The sequence below is a fragment of the Cotesia glomerata genome, linkage group LG6, assembly GCF_020080835.1.
Source record: "Cotesia glomerata isolate CgM1 linkage group LG6, MPM_Cglom_v2.3, whole genome shotgun sequence".
Classification (NCBI taxonomy): Eukaryota; Metazoa; Arthropoda; class Insecta; order Hymenoptera; family Braconidae; genus Cotesia; species Cotesia glomerata.
In genome coordinates this window covers 349554-375177 of record NC_058163.1, presented here as the reverse complement: position 1 = coordinate 375177, position 25624 = coordinate 349554, and the positions used below count along the sequence as shown (strand labels likewise).

Sequence of the window (25624 nt, the reverse complement as noted above, 5' to 3'; positions counted from 1 at the left end):
AAAAAAAAAAAATAAAAAAAATTAATTTTTTAATAATTTTCTATTTTATATTTGAATTTTTTTATCGTGTAAAATAAAAAAATAATTTTAATTATTTAAATAATTTTTATTATTTAAATAATTTTTATCATTTAAATAATTTTTATTATTTAAATAATTTTTATTATTTAAATAATTTTTATTATTTAAATAATTTTTATTATTTAAATAATTTTTATTATTTAAATAATTTTTATTATTTAAATAATTTTTATTATTTAAATTTTTAAATATGAAAGAAGAAATCTAAAAATTGTTTTTTTTTATTTTTGTGATGCAGTTAAAAAAAATTTTGGTTTTAAATAATAGAAGTGATAGAAGAAAAATGATATTATCTACCCGATGAATAATCACCGACATTAGTAATATGAGCTTGACGAGCATAGTCTTGACCGTCATGGAAGTTCATGAACATTTCTTCTGCCGAGTCTTCGTTTGAAAATTGAGCTTTGAGAGTACGTTGTACCGATGGTTCGAATGCATCATCGATTGCAGTCCATATGCATTCGTTTTTGTCGACCTTGATGGAATAAAATAAAATAGAGTAATTAATTATACAATAAATGAAAAGTAAAAAAAGGCGTATAAAAAAATTTTTTTGGTGTTCAATTTGGCCCTTTTTGTAGTTTAATTCTTAAAAAGCGACCATGCAGTCACTACGTGACTGCATTGACTTGTGAAATGTAAATAATTAGAATTTTGTTCTATTAAATAAATAATGACTTTTGTTAAATTGCACTGTACTTTCTTATATATTGACGTTTTTAAAGATATAAGCTCATCCTGATGTTACACTCATCAAGAGCTTTCATTTGAGTACCCACATGCATTTCTGATATATTTTTCATATATACATAGATGTAAAATATATAAATATATAAAATATATGAAAAATTGATGTGGGTACTCAAATGAAAGGTCTCGATAAGTGTAATATCAGGGTGAGCTTATATCTTTAAAAATGTCATTAGTTGACAAGATACAATTTGATTTCTTAATTATTGACATTTTTTAAGATATCAACTCATTTCGATGTTACACTCATCGAGACCTTTCATTTAAGTACCCACATGGCATTTTTTATATATTTTATATATATGATATTTGTGAAATATATAAATATATAAAATATATGAAAAATTGATGTGGGTACTCAAATGAAAGCTCTCGACGAGTGTAATATCAGGACGAGCTTATATCTTTAAAAATGTCAATAGTTCACAAGATACAAGGTCATTTCATAATTATTGACATATTTTAAGATATAAACTCATTTTGATATTACACTTATCGATAGCTTTCATTTAAACAACCACATGGCATTTTTTATATATTTTATATATACGGTATTTGTGAAATATATAAATATATAAAATATATAAAAAATTGATGTGGGTACTCAAATCAAAGGTCTCGATAAGTGCGACATCAAAATGAGCTTATATCTTTAAAAATGTCAATAGTTCACAAGATACAAGGTCATTTCATAATTATTGACATTTCTTAAGATATAAACTCATTTTGATATTACACTTATCGAGAGCTTTCATTTAAACACCCACATGGCATTTTTTATATATTTTATATATATGGTATTTGTGAAATATATAAATATATAAAATATATGAAAAATTGATGTGGGTACTCAAATGAAAGGTCCTCATGAGTGTAACATCAAAATGAGCTTATATCTTTAAAAATGTCAATAGTTCACAAGATACAAGGTCATTTCATAATTATTGACATTTTTTAAGATATAAACTCATTTTGATATTACACTTATCGACAGCTTTTATTTAAACACCCACATGGCATTTTTTATATATTTTATATATATGATATTTGTGAAATATATAAATATATAAAATATATAAAAAATTGATGTGGGTACTCAAATCAAAGGTCTCGATAAGTGCAACATCAAAATGAGCTTATATCTTTGAAAATGTCAATAGTTCACAAGATACAAGGTCATTTCATAATTATTGACATTTCTTAAGATATAAACTCATGTTGAGATTACACTTATCGAGAGCTTTCATTTAAACACCCACATGGCATTTTTTATATATTTTATATATATGGTATTTTTGAAATATATAAATATATAAAATATATGAAAAATTGATGTGGGTACTCAAATGAAAGGTCTTCATGAGTGTAACATTAAAATGAGCTTATATCTTTAAAAATGTCGATGTTCACAAGATACAAGGTAGTTTCTTAGTTATTGACATTTTTTAAGATATAAACTCATTTCGGTGTTACACTCATCGAGACCTTTCATTTAAGTACCCACATGGTATTTTTGATATATTTTATATATATGATATTTGTGAAATATATAAATATATAAAATATATAAAAAATTGATGTGGGTACTTAAATCAAAGGTCTCGATAAGTGCAACATCAAAATGAGCTTATACCTTTAAAAATGTCAGTTGTTCACAAGATACAAGGTAGTTTCTTAGTTATTAATATTTTTTAAGATATCAACTCATTTCGATGTTACACTCATCGAGACCTTTCATTTAAGTACCCACATGGCATTTTTTATATATTTTATATATATGATATTTGTGAAATATATAAATATATAAAATATATGAAAAATTGATGTGGGTACTCAAATGAAAGCTCTCGACGAGTGTAATATCAGGACGAGCTTATATCTTTAAAAATGTCAATAGTTCACAAGATACAAGGTCATTTCATAATTATTGACATATTTTAAGATATAAACTCATTTTGATATTACACTTATCGATAGCTTTCATTTAAACAACCACATGGCATTTTTTATATATTTGATATATACGGTATTTGTGAAATATATAAATATATAAAATATATAAAAAATTGATGTGGGTACTCAAATCAAAGGTCTCGATAAGTGCGACATCAAAATGAGCTTATATCTTTAAAAATGTCAATAGTTCACAAGATACAAGGTCATTTCATAATTATTGACATTTCTTAAGATATAAACTCATTTTGATATTACACTTATCGACAGCTTTTATTTAAACACCCACATGGCATTTTTTATATATTTTATATATATGATATTTGTGAAATATATAAATATATAAAATATATAAAAAATTGATGTGGGTACTCAAATCAAAGGTCTCGATAAGTGCAACATCAAAATGAGCTTATATCTTTGAAAATGTCAATAGTTCACAAGATACAAGGTCATTTCATAATTATTGACATTTCTTAAGATATAAACTCATGTTGAGATTACACTTATCGAGAGCTTTCATTTAAACACCCACATGGCATTTTTTATATATTTTATATATATGGTATTTTTGAAATATATAAATATATAAAATATATGAAAAATTGATGTGGGTACTCAAATGAAAGGTCTTCATGAGTGTAACATTAAAATGAGCTTATATCTTTAAAAATGTCGATGTTCACAAGATACAAGGTAGTTTCTTAGTTATTGACATTTTTTAAGATATAAACTCATTTCGGTGTTACACTCATCGAGACCTTTCATTTAAGTACCCACATGGTATTTTTGATATATTTTATATATATGATATTTGTGAAATATATAAATATATAAAATATATAAAAAATTGATGTGGGTACTTAAATCAAAGGTCTCGACGAGTGTAATATCAGGACGAGCTTATATCTTTAAAAATGTCAATAGTTCACAAGATACAAGGTCATTTCATAATTATTGACATATTTTAAGATATAAACTCATTTTGATATTACACTTATCGATAGCTTTCATTTAAACAACCACATGGCATTTTTTATATATTTGATATATACGGTATTTGTGAAATATATAAATATATAAAATATATAAAAAATTGATGTGGGTACTCAAATCAAAGGTCTCGATAAGTGCGACATCAAAATGAGCTTATATCTTTAAAAATGTCAATAGTTCACAAGATACAAGGTCATTTCATAATTATTGACATTTCTTAAGATATAAACTCATTTTGATATTACACTTATCGAGAGCTTTCATTTAAACACCCACATGGCATTTTTTATATATTTTATATATATGGTATTTGTGAAATATATAAATATATAAAATATATGAAAAATTGATGTGGGTACTCAAATGAAAGGTCCTCATGAGTGTAACATCAAAATGAGCTTATATCTTTAAAAATGTCAATAGTTCACAAGATACAAGGTCATTTCATAATTATTGACATTTTTTAAGATATAAACTCATTTTGATATTACACTTATCGACAGCTTTTATTTAAACACCCACATGGCATTTTTTATATATTTTATATATATGATATTTGTGAAATATATAAATATATAAAATATATAAAAAATTGATGTGGGTACTCAAATCAAAGGTCTCGATAAGTGCAACATCAAAATGAGCTTATATCTTTGAAAATGTCAATAGTTCACAAGATACAAGGTCATTTCATAATTATTGACATTTCTTAAGATATAAACTCATGTTGAGATTACACTTATCGAGAGCTTTCATTTAAACACCCACATGGCATTTTTTATATATTTTATATATATGGTATTTTTGAAATATATAAATATATAAAATATATGAAAAATTGATGTGGGTACTCAAATCAAAGGTCTCGATAAGTGCGACATCAAAATGAGCTTATATCTTTAAAAATGTCAATAGTTCACAAGATACAAGGTCATTTCATAATTATTGACATATTTTAAGATATAAACTCATTTTGATATTACACTTATCGAGAGCTTTCATTTAAACACCCACATGGCATTTTTTATATATTTTATATATATGGTATTTTTGAAATATATATAAATATATAAAATATATGAAAAATTGATATGGGTACTCAAATGAAAGGTCTTCATGAGTGTAACATTAAAATGAGCTTATACCTTTAAAAAAGTCAGCTGTTCACAAGATACAAGGTAGTTTCTTAGTTATTAATATTTTTTAAGATATCAAATTTCGATGTTACACTCATCGAGACTTTTCATTTAAGTACCCACATGGCATTTTTTATATATTTTATATATATGATATTTGTGAAATATATAAATATATAAAATATATGAAAAATTGATGTGGGTACTCAAATGAAAGCTCTCGACGAGTGTAGCATCAAAATGAGCTTATATCTTTAAAAATCTCAATAGTTCCCAAGATACAACTTCATTTTTCATACTATCTTTGAAACAAAATTTTTCTTATAGATTTTTCATATTCATTGCAACTAAACCCTTTTTTTTTCATTTTTTCATAAAACAAAAAACTCTTAAAAAAATTGCAATTCTTTACAAATTCTAAAAATTTTTATATATTTAACTTAATTTTCAAAATTTTGTACCAAAAAAAATTTTCCCGCCCTTTTATAACCAAAAAATCTTACCTGCATTTCCGTTTCAACAGTAATAACACAATTACAAATCAGCTCTGCAGATCCCGTCTCAAAAATGATCCTCGCTCCATACAAATCCGAGTCATAAAACATTTTAACCATCCCATCAGCCATAGGATGCCAATCCCCACCATCCAAATAAAACAACCTAGCATCCCGTTCAAACATCATCGAGTGTTCATCATCATCTTCATTATCCTCCTCATCATCCTCCACCTGATACTCCTGATACTCATTATTCCTCGGTCTCTCCCTCAAATTCTTCTGCGCATTTTCCACCGCTTCCTTAAACTCCTTCGCAATCTGCGGATTCTTAAATCTCACCGCCAATTTCTCTAAAACAAGCTCCCCTTCTATAAAATTCATTCCCACCCACATCAAACTTCTGTCCGAAGTCTTCAAAGGTTGGAACTCTAATTCTGGCGATATAGAAAAATTACAGACAATTTTGTGTATCTGTTCCCTCCTTAGCAGCAGTCGGTAAGTCCCTTTCTCACTATGGTAAAGCAGTTTCATATCACCAACACCTCTTTCCTTCCACTCTTTGGTCTCCGTTTCATATCTGTACAATTTAGCACGCTGGCTGAACAATTTCTCTTCTTCCTCTTCTCCAGTCCAGACTTCAATTGCATCTGGCAAAGGAATTATCGGCTCGTAATGAGGATCATACTCTTGCCCTTCATCATTTTCTTCCTTATCATCCTCTTCTTTATCATCTGTTGTCAAAGCTTTCTCTACTTTACCCGGAGGAGAAGGTTTGGCACCAAATAGGGACTGTCCAGCTCCAGCAAAAGAGAAATTAGGGTCTGTTTTAAAGCTTATAGGCTGATCTGCATTAGAAGCTAAACTCGAAAAGGTTGCAATGTTATCTGTGTTCAAAAACGCGTTAGATCCTTCAGTTTTTTGTGCAACTTCTGCAGAAGTTACCTTAGTGTCAGTATTTGCTGAACCAAAAGTCATGTTAGCTGATTCAAAGACTTTCCCGCCAAAAATTGAACTTCCAAAGATTGTTGATGGAGTTGAAGAGAATCCAAAAACTGAACTAGTAGTTGTTGGTGTGGTTGTTGGAGGTGTGCTAGTGCTAGTTACTGATTTAGCCAAGCTGCCAAAAGATACTGGGCTTGAATCATTAGCAATTGATCCGAAGATAGGTTCAGGTTTAGATCCAACAGAATTAGTTCCAAAACTGGAAAAGGATAGATTGGCTTCAGGTTTGGCACTAGCTCCACCAAATATGGAATTATTAGACCCAGAAGATCCGAAAGTCCACCCAGGAGTTTGTGTTTCTCCAAAAGTCTTATTAAAAGCCTGGCTTTTGCCAAAATTCACAGATGAAGGACTGCAAATAGTTTTCCCGCCAAATAAATTAGGTGATTTTTCTGCAGAAGATTCGGAAAAACTTCCGAAACTAAAGCTTGTTTTTTTATCCTTATCATTAGTGGCGCCACCAAATACTGGAGTTGCTCCAAAAGAAGGTGCTGAAGTGCCAAATGAAAATGTTGCTCCGAAATTCATTGAGGTAGTTGTTGGAGCAGATGTAGGAGCTTTTAAAGGTGAAGGGCTTAATTTGGGTGGAGCTAATTTAATATTTAGAGGCGTTGCGGCTGATTTATCAGCCGCTGATTTATCAGTTTCTGTTTTATCAACTTCTGATTGAGTTTTTTCACTTTCAAACAAAGAAATATCTTCTTTACATCCTCGACATCCTTGACAATCTTCTTTTTGCTTATAAGCATAAAAGTTTTCCGGTAATTGTAATTTCAAAGCTGCGTTTTTTTCTTCTTCTGTAACTTTACGCTCATAAACTACTTGAATTTCATTAACAGCTGATTTTTGGTCTGATTTCTGGACTGATTTTTGGGCTGAAGATTCAAATTCCTTAACAGAATCACTTACCAAATTAGCAATAGCCAAATCAGCAGCTTCCTTAAACTCCCCCGCAATTTCCGGCGTCTTAAACCTACACGCAAACTGAGCATACTCAATTTCTCCATCGCTATAATCAGCCGCGTGCCACATCCAAGTTTTATCATCTTTCTTACTAATCTCCAAGTCTTCCGTCACAAAATGATTAAGACACAACTTAAGAGTCTGTTCTCGCCGCATCACAAACCTAGTCTTATTACTCTTATCATTCTTAAGTATCTTAAGATCACCTAACCCACGTTCTTTCCATTCCTTAGTCTTAGCGTCGTATCTAAACAACTTAGCACGATGGCAGTAAAGAACCTCTTCATCTTCTTCCCCAGTTTTCACGTCAATCTTATCAGGCAGCGGTATTACCGGTGTAAAGTAAACATCCTCGCTTTCAGCAACCTCGTCTTCACTCACATCTCCAGCTCCGGGGGATTTTACAGGAGATTTGGAGAATTGGAAGTCAAATGACTTTCCAGGGGAGCCAAATGCAAAGGTGTTTGCTGGAGGTTCAAGTTTCTTTGTTCCAAACCCAAAATCTTTTTCTGATTTTTGGCCAAATCCACTGAAGTCTAAAGGCTTGCTTTCTCCTGGAGCATCAGTGCCTGGTGCTTTAAATGTGAAGCTACCTAAACCTTCTTTAGAAGGTTGGTTGAAGCCAAATGAAAATCCTGTTGTTGTTGTTGTTGATTCTTTTTGGGTTTTTAGCATATCTGTGAACAAACTTGCTGATTGTCCTGCTGTTGTTCCTTTTGGAATTCCAAAAGTAAATGTTTGTCCAGGTGCGGAGCTTAATGTGTCATTTGGTTTTGGTTTTTCAGGCATTGAAGGATCAACTGGACTATCACAAGCTACGCAGTAATAATCTGACTTAGAATTGCGGATATAACACATTTTACATTCCCAAGTATCAGGTTGTGGTTTGAATAATCCACCAAATGATTGATTAGAATTAGAATTAACAATTTGTGCTGAAACTGGTTGCTTAATTTCAGTGACTGGCTTCTGAGGTTCTGATGGAGCAGAACAAGCTACACATTGCCCAACCCCCGCATTATTTCTAGTATAACAACTAGCACACTCCCAAGAACCAACAGCTGGTTTAAACATTTCAGACAGCGACTTAGAAACTTCTTTAGCGCCACTAGTACCCTCAATTATCTTCACAATCTTCCCAGTTTTAGAAATATATTCCCCAGGGATTTCATTTGAATTGTTGACCATCAACTTGACCAAGCGATGAATCTTATCACTAAATTCCTCAGCCTCAGCTGCATCTTTAAAAGACACTGCGTAAGTTTCATGTTTTCCTGATTTATTTGACTCAGTTGATGCCCAGCAAATTACATTGGAAGCTCCGCTTAGATTCATCACTACAAAATTGTTCGTTAAAGTCTGGTTGATGCACAATTTTTGAGTGTCTGACTTTCGCATCAATATACGCAATTTGTGCGACTTTTCATTTAATAAGAGCATCAAGGAACCTGTTCCACGGTCCTTCCACTGTCCAGATTCACCAGAGCTGCGCATTAAGCTTACATTTTTGTTAAATAATACAGCTTCATTGTCGTCATTTATCACCCCAGTAATTTTAGAGCTAGTTGTTGTTGGGACAGAATTGGGAGCTTGCTGAGGCTTTCGCAAGGCAGGTTTAGTACTGGAAATATCAGCTTCCGATATATTTTTATTAAAACTAAATCCACTTGGAACAGTTGGTTCACTTTTACTAAATGAAAATCCAGCAAATGGACTAGGCTTTGATGATTCTTCTTGTTTCAATTTATTATTATCACTAGCTATAGTTGATTGAATAACTGGGGTAGAAGAAAATGAAAATCCTCCAACCATAATTGAAGACTTATTGCCATCTGCCGGAGAATCATTGCCAATTTCTTTAGACAAATCATTTTTACCCAACTCTTTATTTTTCGGTGGAGAAACAGGAACAGATTGTTTAGCTTTATCAAACGCTTCCTTAAACAACTGAGCTTCCTCAACTAACTTAAACTTAATACAAAGTTTCTCCAACCTAACCTCCTCATCAGCGTAATCATTAGCCGCCCAGGTCCAAGCTTTATCATTATTCGGCATAGCCTTAAGCTCCATATCAGGAGAAAGTAAATGATTAGCACAAATCTTCAAGACTTGCTCTCTTCTCATCAACAAGCGCACTTTTCCCTCTTTGTTTCTCAAAAGTTTAACATTCCCAACCCCTCTATCCTTCCATTCTTTCTCAAAAAACCTAAATAATTTTGCCCTAGCGCAAAATAGCGTTTGTTCATCTTCCTCACCGGTGGTTACTTTAACTTCCGCTGGAAGCGGAATTATCGGTTGGAAGTCTGGGATAGGGTCATGTTCTACTTCTACAGCTTCAATTGAACTGTTATGAGAGCCAGTTGATACCACACTAGTGTTCCTTTCATTAATTTTATCTGTACTGCTATTAAAGACAGAGTTGCTGAAAATGGACGATAGATTTGAAGAGGTTGGGATTTTAGCGCCTGTTGGCATTAAAATCTGGTAATTATGCGGGGTACTAGTTACTTGTGAGTTAGCATTAGCATTAGTATTAGCAACAGTAGTGACTTTTCGATGCTGGGGAGGAATTACAATACTCAAAGTTGGTTGAACAAACGGAGCGCTAGTGGGTACAATATCAGAACTGGTAATAGTTACATTAACAGGTGGCTCTTTGTTTACTGGGGCATTTTTTATAGTGGCAGTATCTTTAGGAGCTAAAATATTACTGGGCAAGTCCGTGCTAAGTTGTGGAACTGGTATTTGTTGGGGAGAGACCGGGACAATTGTATCATTGAATTGGTTTAGCAGTGGGTTGAATAAGTTCGGCTGGATCATGCCTTGTTGGATCATATCCGGGACTTTGGGTACAAGATTGCGGTCTGGGGGATAGAGACCTAGTGGGTACCTCGGAGGGAAGAATTGTGGGAGGTTTAGGTCACTATATGGCAATCCTGAGTAATAATTAAGCTGGTTATAAGGCGAGTATGGATAACGTGGCTGATAAACGTTTGGCTGAATAGGTAAAGTCGGTTGGATTGGCTGAATTGGCTGAGTCGGCTGAGTTATGTTACTTTGAACGCCATAACTTACATCACTGTAATCTTCCTCATAGTTGTAAGGATCATCATCATACTGATTAGCACTAGCAGTTCTTTTAGGCTTTTTAGCTTCGAGTCTAAACTCAGCCATTTCCTTCCTCAGCTCTTCAACAATTGACTGTAACTGTCTATTAGACTCAGTTAAAGCCTTATTAGACTCCAAAAGAGTCTTCTGCTGGTCCATGACACTGTGCAGAATGTTGTCTTTAGTGTAAAGCAGTTGCCTAATTTGAGCATCAAGGCGCTCCGGACTTGGCCGGGCTTCCATCTGAATTCTGCTGCGAGTGATATCTAATTCACTGTTGGGGTATTGACGGGGTGTGCTAGATAATTTAGGGGTTCTATGATTACGGCGGGGAGTAATAGTGCTGGGGTTAATCGTAGAATTAGCTAATTGTTCGGTAATACTGTGAGCAGATGAGTAACTTTCATCGGATCCATTATCTCCGTCATTCTTAGCATCATTTCTCCACAATTCGTCTTCAATACTCGCTAACCTACTCCCTAACTCCGCGTTTAAGGGGTGGTTAGGATTTATTCCTGGACTGCGCAAGCGGTCTAGTGTTAAGTAAAAGCAATTTCTAGCTTTCGTTAGCATTATATTGTACTGAGATCTAATTGAGGAGGTGATACTCTCTTTAGGTAAGGATTCAATTAATTCATCAGCAAGTTTTTTGTAAATTTCTCCTTGATGGAAGGAAGCTTCAGGACACTTTAGCGACGTAAGAATGTCACTAGCTTGCTCGTAATTTCTATCCCTAATGTATTTGCACGCAACTAATAATCTGCCTTCTTCTAAGGAGTTGCTGAGTTCTACATTGTTCATTTCTTTGCCTTGGTAGTCAAAAATTCGGGTGTTAATCATCCGGATTTGCTGATTATTGAGCAATCTTTCCAACAAAGGAACTGCGGCGGACCAATAAAGCTCGCATCTTGCTTGAATAAAGGGCAAGTCATTGCTATCTTTGTCTTTTAATAACTTACAGCGGTGTTGGAAAATTCTAGCCAGCTGGACTAAAATACTAGGATGGAGACCATGACTGCCAATGCAGCGGATTACTTCCAATCCTCGCTGAACTTCCTGGCGTATTTCTCCAATATCACACCTTATAATTTCCGACCTTCGGTAGATTTTGTAAGCATATAACCACCATTTTTCCTGAACCGAGCTACAGAGACTAGTAGTCAAGTCTGCTGGTAAAGTTGGCATTCTTTCGGGCGACAATAACCCGTTCTTTTGCTGCTCTTCGACTATCTTTAGCGAGCACAGGATAGTGGCGTTTAAAAACGCATCGATATCTAGAACTCCTAAACTATCGGGGGAAGCTTGGCTTAGATTATAAACCGACAATTGTAAATTGGGAAACACGTGGGAGTATTCGTTGGGGTAAGGTCCTAGATCTTCGTTGGATTTTAGACGAGGTTTGTTAACAATTCCTAACCATACATGGTGATGAAGCGAATCTGGGTACACTTCTTTTGACTCTTCGTCGTACTGCTTTAATTCGTTGGAGGACAAGAGCCTCAATGGGGGATTCTGACCGGAATTTTTGACAAAGTATGAATTGGTTATTTCGTGAGTTTTGTTAAATATTTTACGGTAGATATTTTCGCGCCAAGAATTGTTCATGAATTCTTCTATTTTGTCCATTAGTTTTTTGGGATTGTCGCGCGCGTAATCTTGTAAGACGTGAGCAGCTTGGCTGCAACGATAACAACCTATCAGACAGACAGAGATAATATATGATTGTTGTATACTAATACATAAAGTCATATTAAAGATAAAGCTGAAAAGTTTTTTTTTATATAAGGTAAAAGCCCCACTTATTGACAGGGGTCTAAATATTGACATCCTAAATAATTTTTAAATATATTTAATTATCTGTAATAAGAATAACTGTCATATAAATTTTTATTAAATTCTAATTAATTAAAAAATTGAAAAAAAAAATTACTGTCAGTTCAAAATATTAAATATTAATTATTAAAAAAAAATAAAAGCACCAGAACAAACCTTACGAACGTTTATTTTCTTAACAACTTTAATTAGAAAAGCATTTTTTTTTTTAATGCTGTTTAAATTAATTTCTTCGCCTAATAAAATGATCTTTTTTTTTTTTTTTTAATTAACAATATATGAAAAATTTATAAAATTGAATAATCGAAATTAATTGTTTCCTTTATAATTTTTAAATAATGGGTGTCAATAACTAGTTGATAATTTTTAAGTTGAATCTCATATTGACAGCCAGTCGACAGCGCTAAGACGCCTTTTTTTTTACTTTAATCTAAAAAATTTACTGTAAGAGTTTGAACTCTTCTGATTCAATAAATTATTTTTAAATTAATTTTTATATTTTTAAAAGTAATGTATCATTTATGGAAATTATTATTAATAAACTTTAATAAAATTGATTACTTAATAATAAGTTTGGATAAATAAGAATAAGCAGATGATTCTAGGCATGCTTAGTATAGGTGTCAATAATAGGGGCTAAGGTATGTCAATAATTAGATCAATAAGTTTTTTAACCTGTCAATAATTGGTGTATCCGGATAATCTATTTAATTATTTAAAATTGATTAGTTAATATCATTGATTATGATTTTAAAAAAAGAAATTGATTAGTAAAAACATTACTTAATAAATGAAGATTATTATTATATTACATTACCTTCTTTGCGCCACAAGCTCGCCAGTGTTTTTGAAGAACCTTTCAAGTTAGCAGCCCAGGAACCAGTCAGGTCAATCGGAGAAGTATGAAACGCACTGAGTAACAACGGACTGCTGAGTCTTGCAGTTTCAATCCAGTTTTTTTGCTCGCGCTTAGCTTTACGCAACAGCAGACAAGCTAGATGATAATGCAGCTGGCCCCACATGTGATGGAACATTTGATCAATGAAACTAGAGCTTTGATGAGTCTGGTGCTTGACTTCATACAAGGCAGAATCAAAATTGAGAATAATCTGAGTCGCTTCGGGGATTGTTTTAGCTTTTTCTCCTTCTTTGCAAGATAACGCAGCGAATCTCTCCCAAGATGCGAGATAATTAATCCAGAATGATTGGTTGAATGTATTAGTCTCTCTGTAGATTGACAGAACATCAACCAGAGTTTCGTACCACTGGAGATTGTCGCGGTAGATGTAATTAGCTTCGGCTTCAATTGCGTGCCGGTAAGCGTCATCAATCCGATTTTTAGCGACGTAATGCTTCAATAATTTAACCCGCAACATTACGTCTGATGGACGGGTGGATAATTCGGAAATAATTAGACCTTCAAGGTCGTCATCAATTCCAGAACGATCGGAGGATAACATTTTCTCTTTTAATTGGAATACTATTTGATGGTGCGGAAACTTTTCGCCTGCTCGGTCCACCCAGTACTTTATGCGGTTGATGTCTAAGCTGATATCCACGTCGATTAACAACTCGCAGACTTTTAGGATTAAATCATCTTGGCGAGCGTCTAGCTCGAGTGAGAGCTGGTATTGTGCTAGAGCTGATTCTTTTTGGCCTAAGGCTTCGTAGATTTGAGCTAGTAGTTTGTAGGCTCCTGCTGACTCTACTTTTAGTTCGAGATAGTTTGACACGTACCTGCGAGCTGACTCGAAATCACCTACTTGGTAGTACAGCTTGGCTATGTTGTAACAACGGAGAGATCTCTGGGGAATTAAAAATAGTTTATTCATATAATCATTTATTTTTTTGATAAAAATTTAAAAAATTTAATTTATTTAAAATTTATTATTTCAGATGGTAAATTTAAAAAATTAGAAAAATATAAATTACACTGAGAAAAAAAATACTTTTATTCAATTAACAATTTCTTGGTTCAAGAAATTCAATGACGGTCAAATATTCTATTATTATTAATTATTAATTTCTGAAGAGAGGAGCATCAATATTTATCTTTGAATAATAAATAAACAAGAGAATAGCATTATTTCAATTAAGTAAAAATTATTTCAATTAATTTAACAAGTTCTAGAGCTAAAAATATATATTCTTGAAAATTTTCAAAAAAAAAATTGAGAAATTTAAAAAAAATGAAAAATGCAATTTTTGAAAATAATTTTTCACACTGATAGGAAGGTTTATTAATTATTGATAATTTAATTTATTTAAAGACAATTATTTAATTTAATAAATATTTTTTAATATTCAATAAATATTTATTTGGGAGGGAAGTATATTTATTGTTAGTTAATATATATTATTAAGAGAATAAGAAAAATTTTGTTTCCAGAATAGTAGTATGATAAAATTGGTTTTTTTAAGGTAAATTTAATGTCATTGCAAAAATCCTGACTTGAATTTGTGCTTTTTCGAGGTTTTATTTCATTCTCACCAGTAGTCAATTTATTGTAATTACGGCTGTGTTCAAAAATGCTGTCTCTAGATACATCGCGTTACAAATGCCATAAGGGCGTATCAGCCTATTATATGCCCTTATGGCACCCGGGTGCCATAAGGGAGTATCAAAAAATTTTATTCGGAAATCGACGTAGTTATGCCTAAACCGGGCAGAAATGCAAAAAAAATTTTGGTACGCCCTTATGGCACCCAGGGTACCTACCGGAAGCCATAAGGGCGCACCAAAAAATTTTTTTTCGGGAAACAACGTATTTTTACTTGAAACGCGTAGAAATGACGAAAAAAAATTTTTTTCAAATTTTAAATTTTTTGGTACGCCCTTATGGCACCGGAGGTACCCACTGGCGGCCATAAGGGCGTACCAAAAAAAATTTCAAATTAGAAAAAAATTTTTTTTTTGTCATTTCTACGCGTTTCAAGTAAAAATACGTTGTTTCTCGAAAAAAAAATTTTTTGGTACGCCCTTATGGCTCCCGGTAGGTATCCTGGGTGCCATAAGGGCGTACCAAAAAATTTCAAATTTGAAAAAAAATTTTTTTTGTCATTTCTACGCGTTTCAGACATAACTACGTCGATTCCCGGAAAAAAAATTTTTATACGCCCTTATGCCTTTTCAAGGGTATTTTTTTCGGGATACGCCCTTATGGCATCAATAACGCGACATAATTAAGAAATGATTTTTTATCTTGTGAAATATTGACATTTTTTAAGATATAAGCTCATCCCGATGTTACATTCATCGAGACCTTTCATTTGAGTACCCACATCAATTTTTCATATATTTTATATATTTATATATTTCAGAAATACCCTATATATGAAATATATATAAAATGCCATGTGGGTAGTTAAATGAAAGGTCTCAATGAGTGTAACATCAAAATGAAATTATCTCTTAAAAAATGTCAATAATTAAGAAATGACATTGAATCTTGTGAAATATTGACATTTTTAATGATATAAGCTCATCCCGATGTTACACTCATCAAGAGCTTTCATTTGAGTACCCACATGCATTTTGATATATTTTTCATGTATGCATATATGTAAATATATAGAATATATGAAAAATTGATGTGGGTATTCAAATGAAAGCTCTCGATGAGTGTAACATCGGAATGAGCTTATATCTTAAAAAATATCATTAGTTGACAAGATACAATATCATTTCTTAATTATTGACATTTTTTAAGATATAAACTCATTTTGATGTTACACTCATCAAGACCTTTCATTTAAGTACCCACATGTCATTTTTTATATATTTTATATATATGGTATTTGTGAAATATATAGATATATAAAATATATGAAAAATTGATGTGGGTACTCAAATGAAAGCTCTCGATGAGTGTAACATCGAAATGAGCTTATATCTTAAAAAATATCATTAGTTGACAAGATACAATGTCATTTCTTAATTATTGACATTTTTCAAGATATAAACTCATTTTGATGTTACACTCATCAAGACCTTTCATTTAAGTACCCACATGTCATTTTTTATATATTTTATATATATGGTATTTGTGAAATATATAGATATATAAAATATATGAAAAATTGATGTGGGTACTCAAATGAAAGCTCTCGATGAGTGTAACATCGAAATGAGCTTATATCTTAAAAAATATCATTAGTTGACAAGATACAATGTCATTTTTTAATTATTGACATTTTTTAAGATATAAACTCATTTTGATGTTACACTCATCAAGACCTTTCATTTAAGTACCCACATGTCATTTTTTATATATTTTATATGTATGGTATTTATGAAATATATAGATATATAAAATATATGAAAAATTAATGTGGGTACTCAAATGAAAGCTCTTGATAAGTGTAACATCGGGATGAACTTATATCTTAAAAAATATCATTAGTTGACAAGATACAATGTCATTTTTTAATTATTGACATTTTTTAAGATATAAACTCATTTTGATATTACACTCATCGAGACTTTTCATTTAAGTACTCACAAGACATTTTTCATATATTTTATATACATGGTATTTGTGAAATATATAAATATATAAAATATATAAAAAATTGATGTGGATACTCAAATGAAACGTCTTGATGAGTGTAACATCGAGATGAGCTTATATCTTTAAAAATTTCAATATTTCACAAGATAAAAGATAATTTCTTTATTTATGTATTTAAAGATAAAGCATTTTACAGCCTAATACTTATCATCATATAAATCTTATTTTATCATATAAATCCACTGACCACAAAATTTGGCTTATTCTTTTATTAATATAAATTATGCCCAAAAAAAATTGACATGTAGAAATTTAAATAAATAAAAAATTCAATTTCTTAAAAATAATATCTCAGAAAAAATTTATTTAAAAATAGTCAAGTGACTGCTAACTTTAGTATCATAATTTTATTCAATTTTTTGACGTAAAACATTTTTTTATTAAAATTTCTTCATAATAATTTAGATGTCAAAAATTGACAGGTCTTTCAATTATGACACTTGAACATTTTTTAATTTTATTTAATTTATAACAAACAAATTATTTTTAAAAAATTTCATTTTTTAATTTTTCATTTCCTAAATCAATTTTTTTTTGCCATAATTTATTTATTAAAATAATTATCAAATATCAGCTAAATTAACTTTAGTATCATAATTTTCATTAAATTAACAAAAAATATTTTGATTTAATTTTAGTGATTGAAAAAAATTCTTAAATGCATTGTTGACCTTGGCTTGACACATAAGTAAAAAAAAGTTTTTTATAATAAATAAATAAATAAATCACAAGAGCCATTTTGTAAAAAATGTCAAATCCGGAAATAAAATGATTTAGTTATCACAAATAATCTGATAAAAGATAAATATAATCTGGAAGAAAAAATGACTAATGCCGGCATGAAAATTTATTCGAGAAATTACGAAAAAATGCCGGAGACATGTTGATAGGCTTATTTACTATATATACGTATATCTATATATACATAAAATAACCTCACTCACCTCCTTTTCATCAGTGATTTTACGAAACAATTCTTGGACATGACGATCAACAGATGTTTTTGTTCGAAACATCTTAAAACAATCGTATAAATTTATAACATTCAATTATAAAGATTTATTTAGTTTTTTTTAATTATTGAGGTAATTATCGCAATTATTTCAGGACTTTTAACGTTAAAATTCCAACCGTTGATCACACTTGGTTTCAAATGGCGGTTTTTTCTCAGTAAAATTAACATATGCGTAAACTCACTGCGCATTGATTTTATTGCGCAGGTCGCTCTGCGCAGTAGACTCTGGAAAATTCAAATAAGTTATAAAAAAATTATTATTACATGTTAAATAAAGTATTTAATTATTTTTAATTGTGTTAAAAATTTTCTGTGCAGTTTTTTTAATAATTACTTTCTTTTTTATTATTTTTTTATAAAAACAGAAGCTACTAATTGCAGATTTGTGAGTTTTTTCATACTGAAGTTAGCTGACAGCTGTCAATTTTTTTAACAACAAAAAAATGGTTCTAAAAATTTTTACTAATAATTTATTTTTTAATTTTAACACGTGGAATTTTTTTATTAAATATTTTTTATAATAATTTAATAAATTTAATTGATTTAAAATAAAAAAAAAAAAACTTTTGTCATGTTTTTTTTATCAACAGTGAAAATCAAGCTTAATGTTGCCAACTTAAAAATAAATTTTTTCAGACATTTATTCTACATGTGATTTCTATATTAGTGTACATAGAGAGCGTTGTGATCAATTTTTTCGAATTCACAACGTTAACATTAAAATAAAATGACATAAGGTAAAAGCCCCAATTATTTTATTTTATTTTTATTTTATTGAATAATAAACCCAACAGTTTAAACCATTAACAGGGTTCCATGAATATAGACTTATAATTAATTTACAATAATGATTAAAGTATGACAAGATAACCAAATTTAAATTATATTTAAATTATATACTAATATAAAGTAAAAGTAATGGGAAAGTAAAGTAATACAGGTGTAATTATATGATATGATAACTTGGAGAATCAATGTTTCCGGAGCAGCAAAAAATACCAAAAAGGAAAATAAAACAAGTTAAGTAAGGTAAGTTAAGTTAAATTAAATTAAGTTAAATTGAGTTGAGTTGCGCGAAGTCATCTCCACTTCGTCGCCAGGTTACCGAGTGAAGCGGCCCGTGTAAAAAAAAATTGTCCCGAAAATGTCCCAAGCGTGGGACATCCAAACGTGACACAATTTGGGACAATTTTGGGACATCTAAAAAAAAAATTAAAAATTTTAAAATAGTGCGTTTAAGTAATTTTTCGTCGATTTTATGTATTTTTTTGAAGATTTTCAGAAGACTTCACAATTTCATGACAATTTTACTACAATTTTAAACGGTTTTTAAATGATTTTGAAGAAGATAATTTATTTTTGCACAGCTGTAGATTTGTCTAGAAATTAATGGATGAAACATTTATTGAACATTTTTGGGACAATTTTAGGACATTTTCGGAACATTTTTTTAATATTTTTAGGACAATTTTGAACGTTTTTCAAATAATTAAAAAAAAAAAAAAAAACAATTTATTTTTGCACGGTTGTAGATTTGTCCTAAAATTAATAGATGAAAAATTTTAGGACATTTTTGGGACAACTCTAGGACAATTTTTGGGACAATTTTAGGACATTTTTGGGACAATTCTGTAATGTTTCTACAACAAACTTTGAACATTTTTAGAACTATTTCACGACACTAATGATGGATTAACTTCGTTCAAATCTTCCATTAAAATTTTAATAAATGTTACAGGTAAACACGTCGCACTGTTTCTAAAAAAATTTTTTTGACCAACAACTATTTTTAATTTACTTCCTAGCCAATTTAGCCAACTTAAAATTTTTATCCGCTGCCATATTGTCGGTAAAGTGTCACCACTTATTTACAAACAAAAATAATTTGTCAGAGTTTAAATAAAGTAAATAAATTATTTATTGTTATGAGTAATTTTAAATAATGTTAAGAAAAAATTGAGTTTTTTTTTTTAAGTCAAAAAAGAATTATTTTTAAAAAAAAAAAAATAGTAATGACAATGTGGCTGTGGTTTATAAATAAAATAATTATTATTTTTAATTTTATTAAACATTTATTGTTTTTTAATAATAAATTAACTAAGTCAAATGTTTTATATCATAGTAATAATTATTTGATAATTAATAAACCTTATGATATGGTTGTTAATAGTAATGATGTTACTGTCAAGGTAAGAAAAAAAAATTATTAATTTTATTTAAAATTTAAATTAATAGTTATTAATTTTTTACAAATTTTATGATAAATTTTTTTTTGCAGAAAACTCTAGAAAATGAATTAAAAAAAATTTTTCCATCTTTAGCAAACCCTTCATTAAAAAATGGATTTTATTTTGTACATCGTCTTGACTTTCCAACAAGTGGAGTAATTTGTATAGCATTAAATAAAAATGCAGCACGTGCTGCATCAACAGCATTTGAAAAAAGACAAGTCAAAAAATATTACTTGGCATTAGTTCATGGGCATATTGATGAATCACATTTGATAATAAATAGACCGATAGGTATGTAAAAAAATTAATGACATTAAAATTAGCCCTCACTTGACAACTTTTTAATTTTTTCAACAAAAAAATTTTTTCATTTCTAAATATCAATTTTTTTAATAATTTTTTTCGGATCATAATTTATTTGTTAAAAAAATTTTTTAAATTATCAAATATCTGCTAAATTAATTTTAATAAAAAATTTTTCAATTACAATTAGTGAGTATTTTAATAATAATATAATTATTATTAAATTATATTATAATGTTCTTAATAAATAATAAATTAAGTATATTAATTCTGAGTATTTTCAGGTCAAGATACCAGAGAGATTTTTGGTAACAAAAAAATGTGTACAAGCGATGATGATCATTGCATAAAGCCTCGCGATAGCTCTACGCTATTACTGGTACTAGAAAAAGGATTTTGTGATGGAAAACCAGCTACTAAAATTTTATTACGGCCAAATACAGGTCGGAGACATCAATTAAGAGTACATTGTTGTTATATTGGTCATACTATTATCGGCGATTACACTTACAGCGATCGCAAAGATTTAAAACCTTATAGGACATTTTTACATTCTTTTAGGTATGATTTTTTTTTTTGGTAATTATTTACAAGTGGGGTCCACCCTATTTTTCGCCATATCTAGGTAACATTTAAAATTTTTTTTTTTTATTCTGTTTATTTTTACGGCGGATTTATGATAAAAAAATATCGTAAAAAAAAAAAATAAAGATTTCGATGGCTTTTTTGCCTTCAAAAGTTGGAAAAAATTTTGGCTCTCATGTTTTCGGATAAAATTTCTATTTTATCTTTTTTTAATATATTTTTTTTTTTTTTTTGAGTACATAAAAAAACGAACAATTTACAAAAAAAGTTGAATATTTATATTGTTCATTTTTTTTTATGTATTTTTCAAGAAAAAATATATCAATTAAATCAAATAAAAATTTCGTTCAAAAAAATGAAAATTAAAATGGTTGACCCACACGGAAAGAATAAGATGACACTGGATATCATCCCAGATTATACTCAGTGATATCTGTGGTGAAAAAAAATTTCAGATAGTAGCTAAAAAAATCCAGATTATACTGCGTGATATCTGGATTATACTCATTGTAATCCAGACTGTATTTATTTATTTCTTTATTAACAAAACCTGACAGCCTGTATGGCCAGTTATGAAGTTACAAAAAGATACATTAATATATGTGGTAAAGTGTTTTACACATGTTGCAATAAGTAAATAAAAAAAAAAGAAAAATATTAACAAAATATAAGTTATAGATGACAGGTGTTTGACTCTGACGTACATAATACTATTCGTAAAACTATATTTATTATTAAATTACTATAGATTAGATAAACTCAATATAATATGTATGATTATTTAAGAGCTGGAGTATGATCATATGCTTTAGCTAGTTAAATTGTCTAGAGTTAGTTATGATGGATGCCAGGGCATTGGCGCTGCAACGCGATTGATAGCCAAGCAGGTAAATATCACTATCCTGTTGGATTATGAAATTGCAGGCGTTAATCAGTCTATTAATAGGTGAAGAGAGGGTGAAATTGCTCCTTTGCCGAGTCGGATAAAAAGGCTGATCAGATCTTAAGCATCTTTGCGGTACTAATATGGGAATCTGTTCAAGAAACCTAGGACATTCAATGTCATTAGATAGTAGTCCGGATATCAATAATATTGATGCACAGATTCTGTGCTCTTCAAGAGTCAGTAAGTTTGCATCTACACACATGGTAAGATAATCAAATCCTCTATCAGGATATATTCCAAACTTTTTGAATGAGAAATATTTGAGGAATTTACTCAGATATATTTCGTGATATCTGGATTATACTCATTGTAATCTGGATTATACTAGCTACTATCTAAAAATTTTTTTCACTCAGTATAATCTGGGATGATATCCAGTGTTATCTTGTTCTTTCCATCCAACTTGTAAATATTTACCTTTTTTTTTTTTTTTCTATTTCAGAAAATAACATAAGTAAAAATTTTTTAACTATTTTGTTTTTTTTTACAGATTAGCCTTGGACAGTGAACTTGAAAAATTTGATGTTCAAACATCAGATCCTTTTAACAGCAATTATTATTTTAATAAATGGGTACCTATTAATTTTATATATACTTTAGATAGTAATACTTTTGATACTATAGATAAATTATTATGAAATAAAAATAATTATTTACAATTTATTTTTTAATAATATATTTTATAAAAATTTATTATATTTAATTTTAAGTTAACATCACTATTTATCTTTGGAAAATTAACGTTTAATTATTTTAATTTTTTTAACGAAAATTTATCTAACATTTATTATTTACTTGAACTTTAATTTTTTTTTTTTAAATCAACAGTCTGAATAATAAATTAATTTTTTAAGCTACAGATTAAATTAATAATTAAATAATTAACAATAAAAAAAACTATAATTATGTAATTTCTTCTAAACCGAAAACTCCTTTGTTTTCAACACAAAAAGTAAAAGTTTTTCTAGCCAAGTACGGAGATTCTCTGATATGAATATGACGTTGATTGTTGAGTTTACAAAAACATAGTGAATTTGTTATTTGACAAGCCCAAATTATACCCAGAGCTGGATTTCCATCATTACAAACTCGATCAGTTATCGCAGTGTTATCTACCACCGCTGTTAACTGATTAATACAAACCACAGAAATATTGTTCCTAGAATAATTGTGTAAAGCTTTACCAATGTTACGCAAGCTCCTTGCACGATCTTTTAGATTAATTGATTCGTAATCGACGCGATATGGAGCTGCGATTGAATCAATTACTATCAATCCGATTTTTTCTACTCTCAGCATACATGGTATCTGCTCAATTATGCACTTTTCTAAATCGCTCTTAAAAAATTAAAAAAAAAAAAGATATTATAAATTAAAATTATTTTATTTTAAAAAAATGAATAAATAAATAAATAAATAAATAAATTAATTAATTAATAAATTAATTAATTAATTAATTAATAAATTAATTAATTAATTAATAAATTAATTAATTAATTAATAAATTAATTAATTAATTAATAAATTAATTAATTAATTAATTAATTAATAATTAAATTAAATAATTAATTGATTAATCAATTAATAATTAAATAAATAAATAAACAAATTAATTAATTAATAAACAAACAAATTAATTAATTAATTAATTAATTAATTAATTAACTAATTCATTAATAAATAAATATACTTACTACTGTAGATATATGCTCAATAAATACTTTATTGCCATTAAGATTATATTTTTTAGCAATTGGTGAATTTTCTAATAATTGCTGAAAGCGTGAAGATGGAAATTTAGCCTCTGTACAAATATAAATTACTCCTGAAAAAAAAAAAATTTTTTTTATAAAAAAAATCATGCTTTAATTTAGAAACATCTGATAATTTTTTTTGGTATTAGTTAGCAGTTACTTCACTATTCTAAAAAATTTTTTTTAACAAACAAATTTATTCCAAAAAAATGCATTTTTATTTTTTTAAAATTTCTACATGTTAATTTAAAAAAAAAAATTTTTTTTTGCTATAAATATTTGTTACAAAAATTCTTAAAATTAATGAATATTAATTTAACAGATATTTAATAATTTCTACAACTTTTGTTAACAAATAATTAATAAATTACGGAAAAAAAATAAGAAAAAATAATTGACATGTAGAAATTAAAAAAAATAAAAAATGTAATTTTGTTGAAACGATTTTTTAGAATTGATTTAATTTTTAAATAAAATTATAAATTGATCAAGTGACAGCTAATGTCATTAAAATTATCAAATATCTGCTAAATTAATTTTCATATAAATTATGAATTATGACAAAAAACTATTGACGTAGAAATTTAAAAAAATTATGAATGCAATTTTTTATAAATAATTTTTTAACTCAACAATTTTTGAGTTTTATTTAAAAAAAAAAAAATTGTCCCAAAAAATTATTTTTAAAAAATTGCATTTTTTATTTTTTAAAATTTCTACATGTCAATTTTTTTTGGCGATAATTTATTTGTTATAGAATTTTTAAAATTATTAAATGTATGCTAAATTAATTTTCATAATTAAAAGATTATCAAGTGACAACTTTAATGTCTAAAAAAAATACAGTATGAATAAAATTAATAATTACCCTCTTGATGACCATTTAATGATGGTATTTGTGATGTCAAGCATAACTGCAGAGCTAATTGAGTTTTTCCTGAACCTCCGATTCCATAAAATTGTGTTATTCCACGTTTTGATATTCCTCCTCGTAATAAATCATCAATAATACTGCAGCCGGTTGTTAAAAAATTATCATTAAAATTTTTTGATAATTTATCAGCTGTTAGAAAATTTGTCATCCTTTATTATTTATTTCTTCTTAACTAATTACGTTGAATTTTTATTGATCATTAATTTTAATTTTTATATTTTTAAAAATCATTTTTATTAAAATAATTTATTTATTTATTTTTGTTTTATCAATTTTTTTTTTTAATTAAATAAATAAAAATTATTTTATAGTAAATTATTATTGTTTTATATTCCAACAATTGAACTGTCAAAAACAGTGTTTAGAAAATTTAAAAAATATAGGTTATGTTTGTTTATTTTTTTTAATTGAAATTAAAAAAAAAACACTGCGCATGCGCAGTCAATTAATATGGAAATAAAACTGATGTATCTTAAAATACTTTTATTTAAAACATAAAAAATGTATATTAGGGCTGTACAATTTGGCCGGTTAGGCCGGCTAAAAAAGTTAGCTAAGTTAATTAGCCAGTTAGCTGGCCAGCTTAGTTAATTTAACCGATTAGCCGAATTAGCTTAGCTAATTAGCCAACGGCTTAACCGGTTAACCTAGCTTAACTCAGCTAATTAGCCAACTGCTAAACCGGTTAAATAGCTCATTTTTTACCGGAACTAGAATTTGAATTTGCGCGCGCAAGCGCGCGCCTGACTGTACCATTTGCATATATTTTCATGCTTATGATATATTCGACCAATCACGTTACGAATAGTTTGATGCCACATACATTTCATCTCAATTTTATATTAGGATAGGATAGTTAATTTTTTCACCTTTGTTATTATTTCCTAATATAAAATTGAGATGAAATGTATGTGGCATCAAACTATTCGTAACGTGATTGGTCGAATATATCATAAGCATGAA

General features: G+C 28.9%; 3 protein-coding genes across 5 annotated transcripts; 1 reads left to right on the top strand and 2 right to left on the bottom strand.

Annotated features, from left to right (window-relative positions):
- Positions 1–308: 308 nt before the first annotated feature.
- LOC123267695 (E3 SUMO-protein ligase RanBP2-like) lies at positions 309–18052 on the bottom strand. 2 transcript variants are annotated; one of them, XM_044732484.1, is made up of 6 exons: positions 17838–18052; positions 13140–14127; positions 7079–12183; positions 6889–7048; positions 5423–6426; positions 309–559 (listed from the first exon to the last, which is right to left on the bottom strand). In XM_044732484.1, the coding sequence occupies exons 1-6, from the start codon at positions 17907–17909 to the stop codon at positions 371–373; spliced, it is 7518 nt and encodes a 2505-aa protein (XP_044588419.1). In that variant the 5' UTR covers positions 17910–18052; the 3' UTR covers positions 309–370. The 2 variants fall into 2 exon arrangements, with proteins under 2 accessions (XP_044588419.1, XP_044588418.1); XM_044732483.1 differs by having other exon boundaries at positions 5423–7048.
- Positions 18053–19926: 1874 nt separating this feature from the next.
- LOC123267699 (RNA pseudouridylate synthase domain-containing protein 1-like) lies at positions 19927–22611 on the top strand. Its single transcript, XM_044732492.1, has 4 exons — positions 19927–20097; positions 20187–20430; positions 20727–21003; positions 22464–22611. The coding sequence occupies exons 1-4, from the start codon at positions 19927–19929 to the stop codon at positions 22609–22611; spliced, it is 840 nt and encodes a 279-aa protein (XP_044588427.1).
- A 204-nt stretch (positions 22612–22815) lies between these two features.
- On the bottom strand, positions 22816–24868 carry LOC123267700 (DNA repair protein XRCC3). Of its 2 annotated transcripts, none has more exons than XM_044732494.1 (3): positions 24599–24868; positions 23668–23801; positions 22816–23311 (listed from the first exon to the last, which is right to left on the bottom strand). In XM_044732494.1, exons 1-3 carry the CDS (start codon positions 24807–24809, stop codon positions 22877–22879), a joined length of 780 nt encoding a protein of 259 aa, XP_044588429.1. In that variant the 5' UTR covers positions 24810–24868; the 3' UTR covers positions 22816–22876. The 2 variants fall into 2 exon arrangements, with proteins under 2 accessions (XP_044588429.1, XP_044588428.1); XM_044732493.1 differs by having other exon boundaries at positions 23668–23798; positions 24596–24867.
- Positions 24869–25624: the final 756 nt, after the last annotated feature.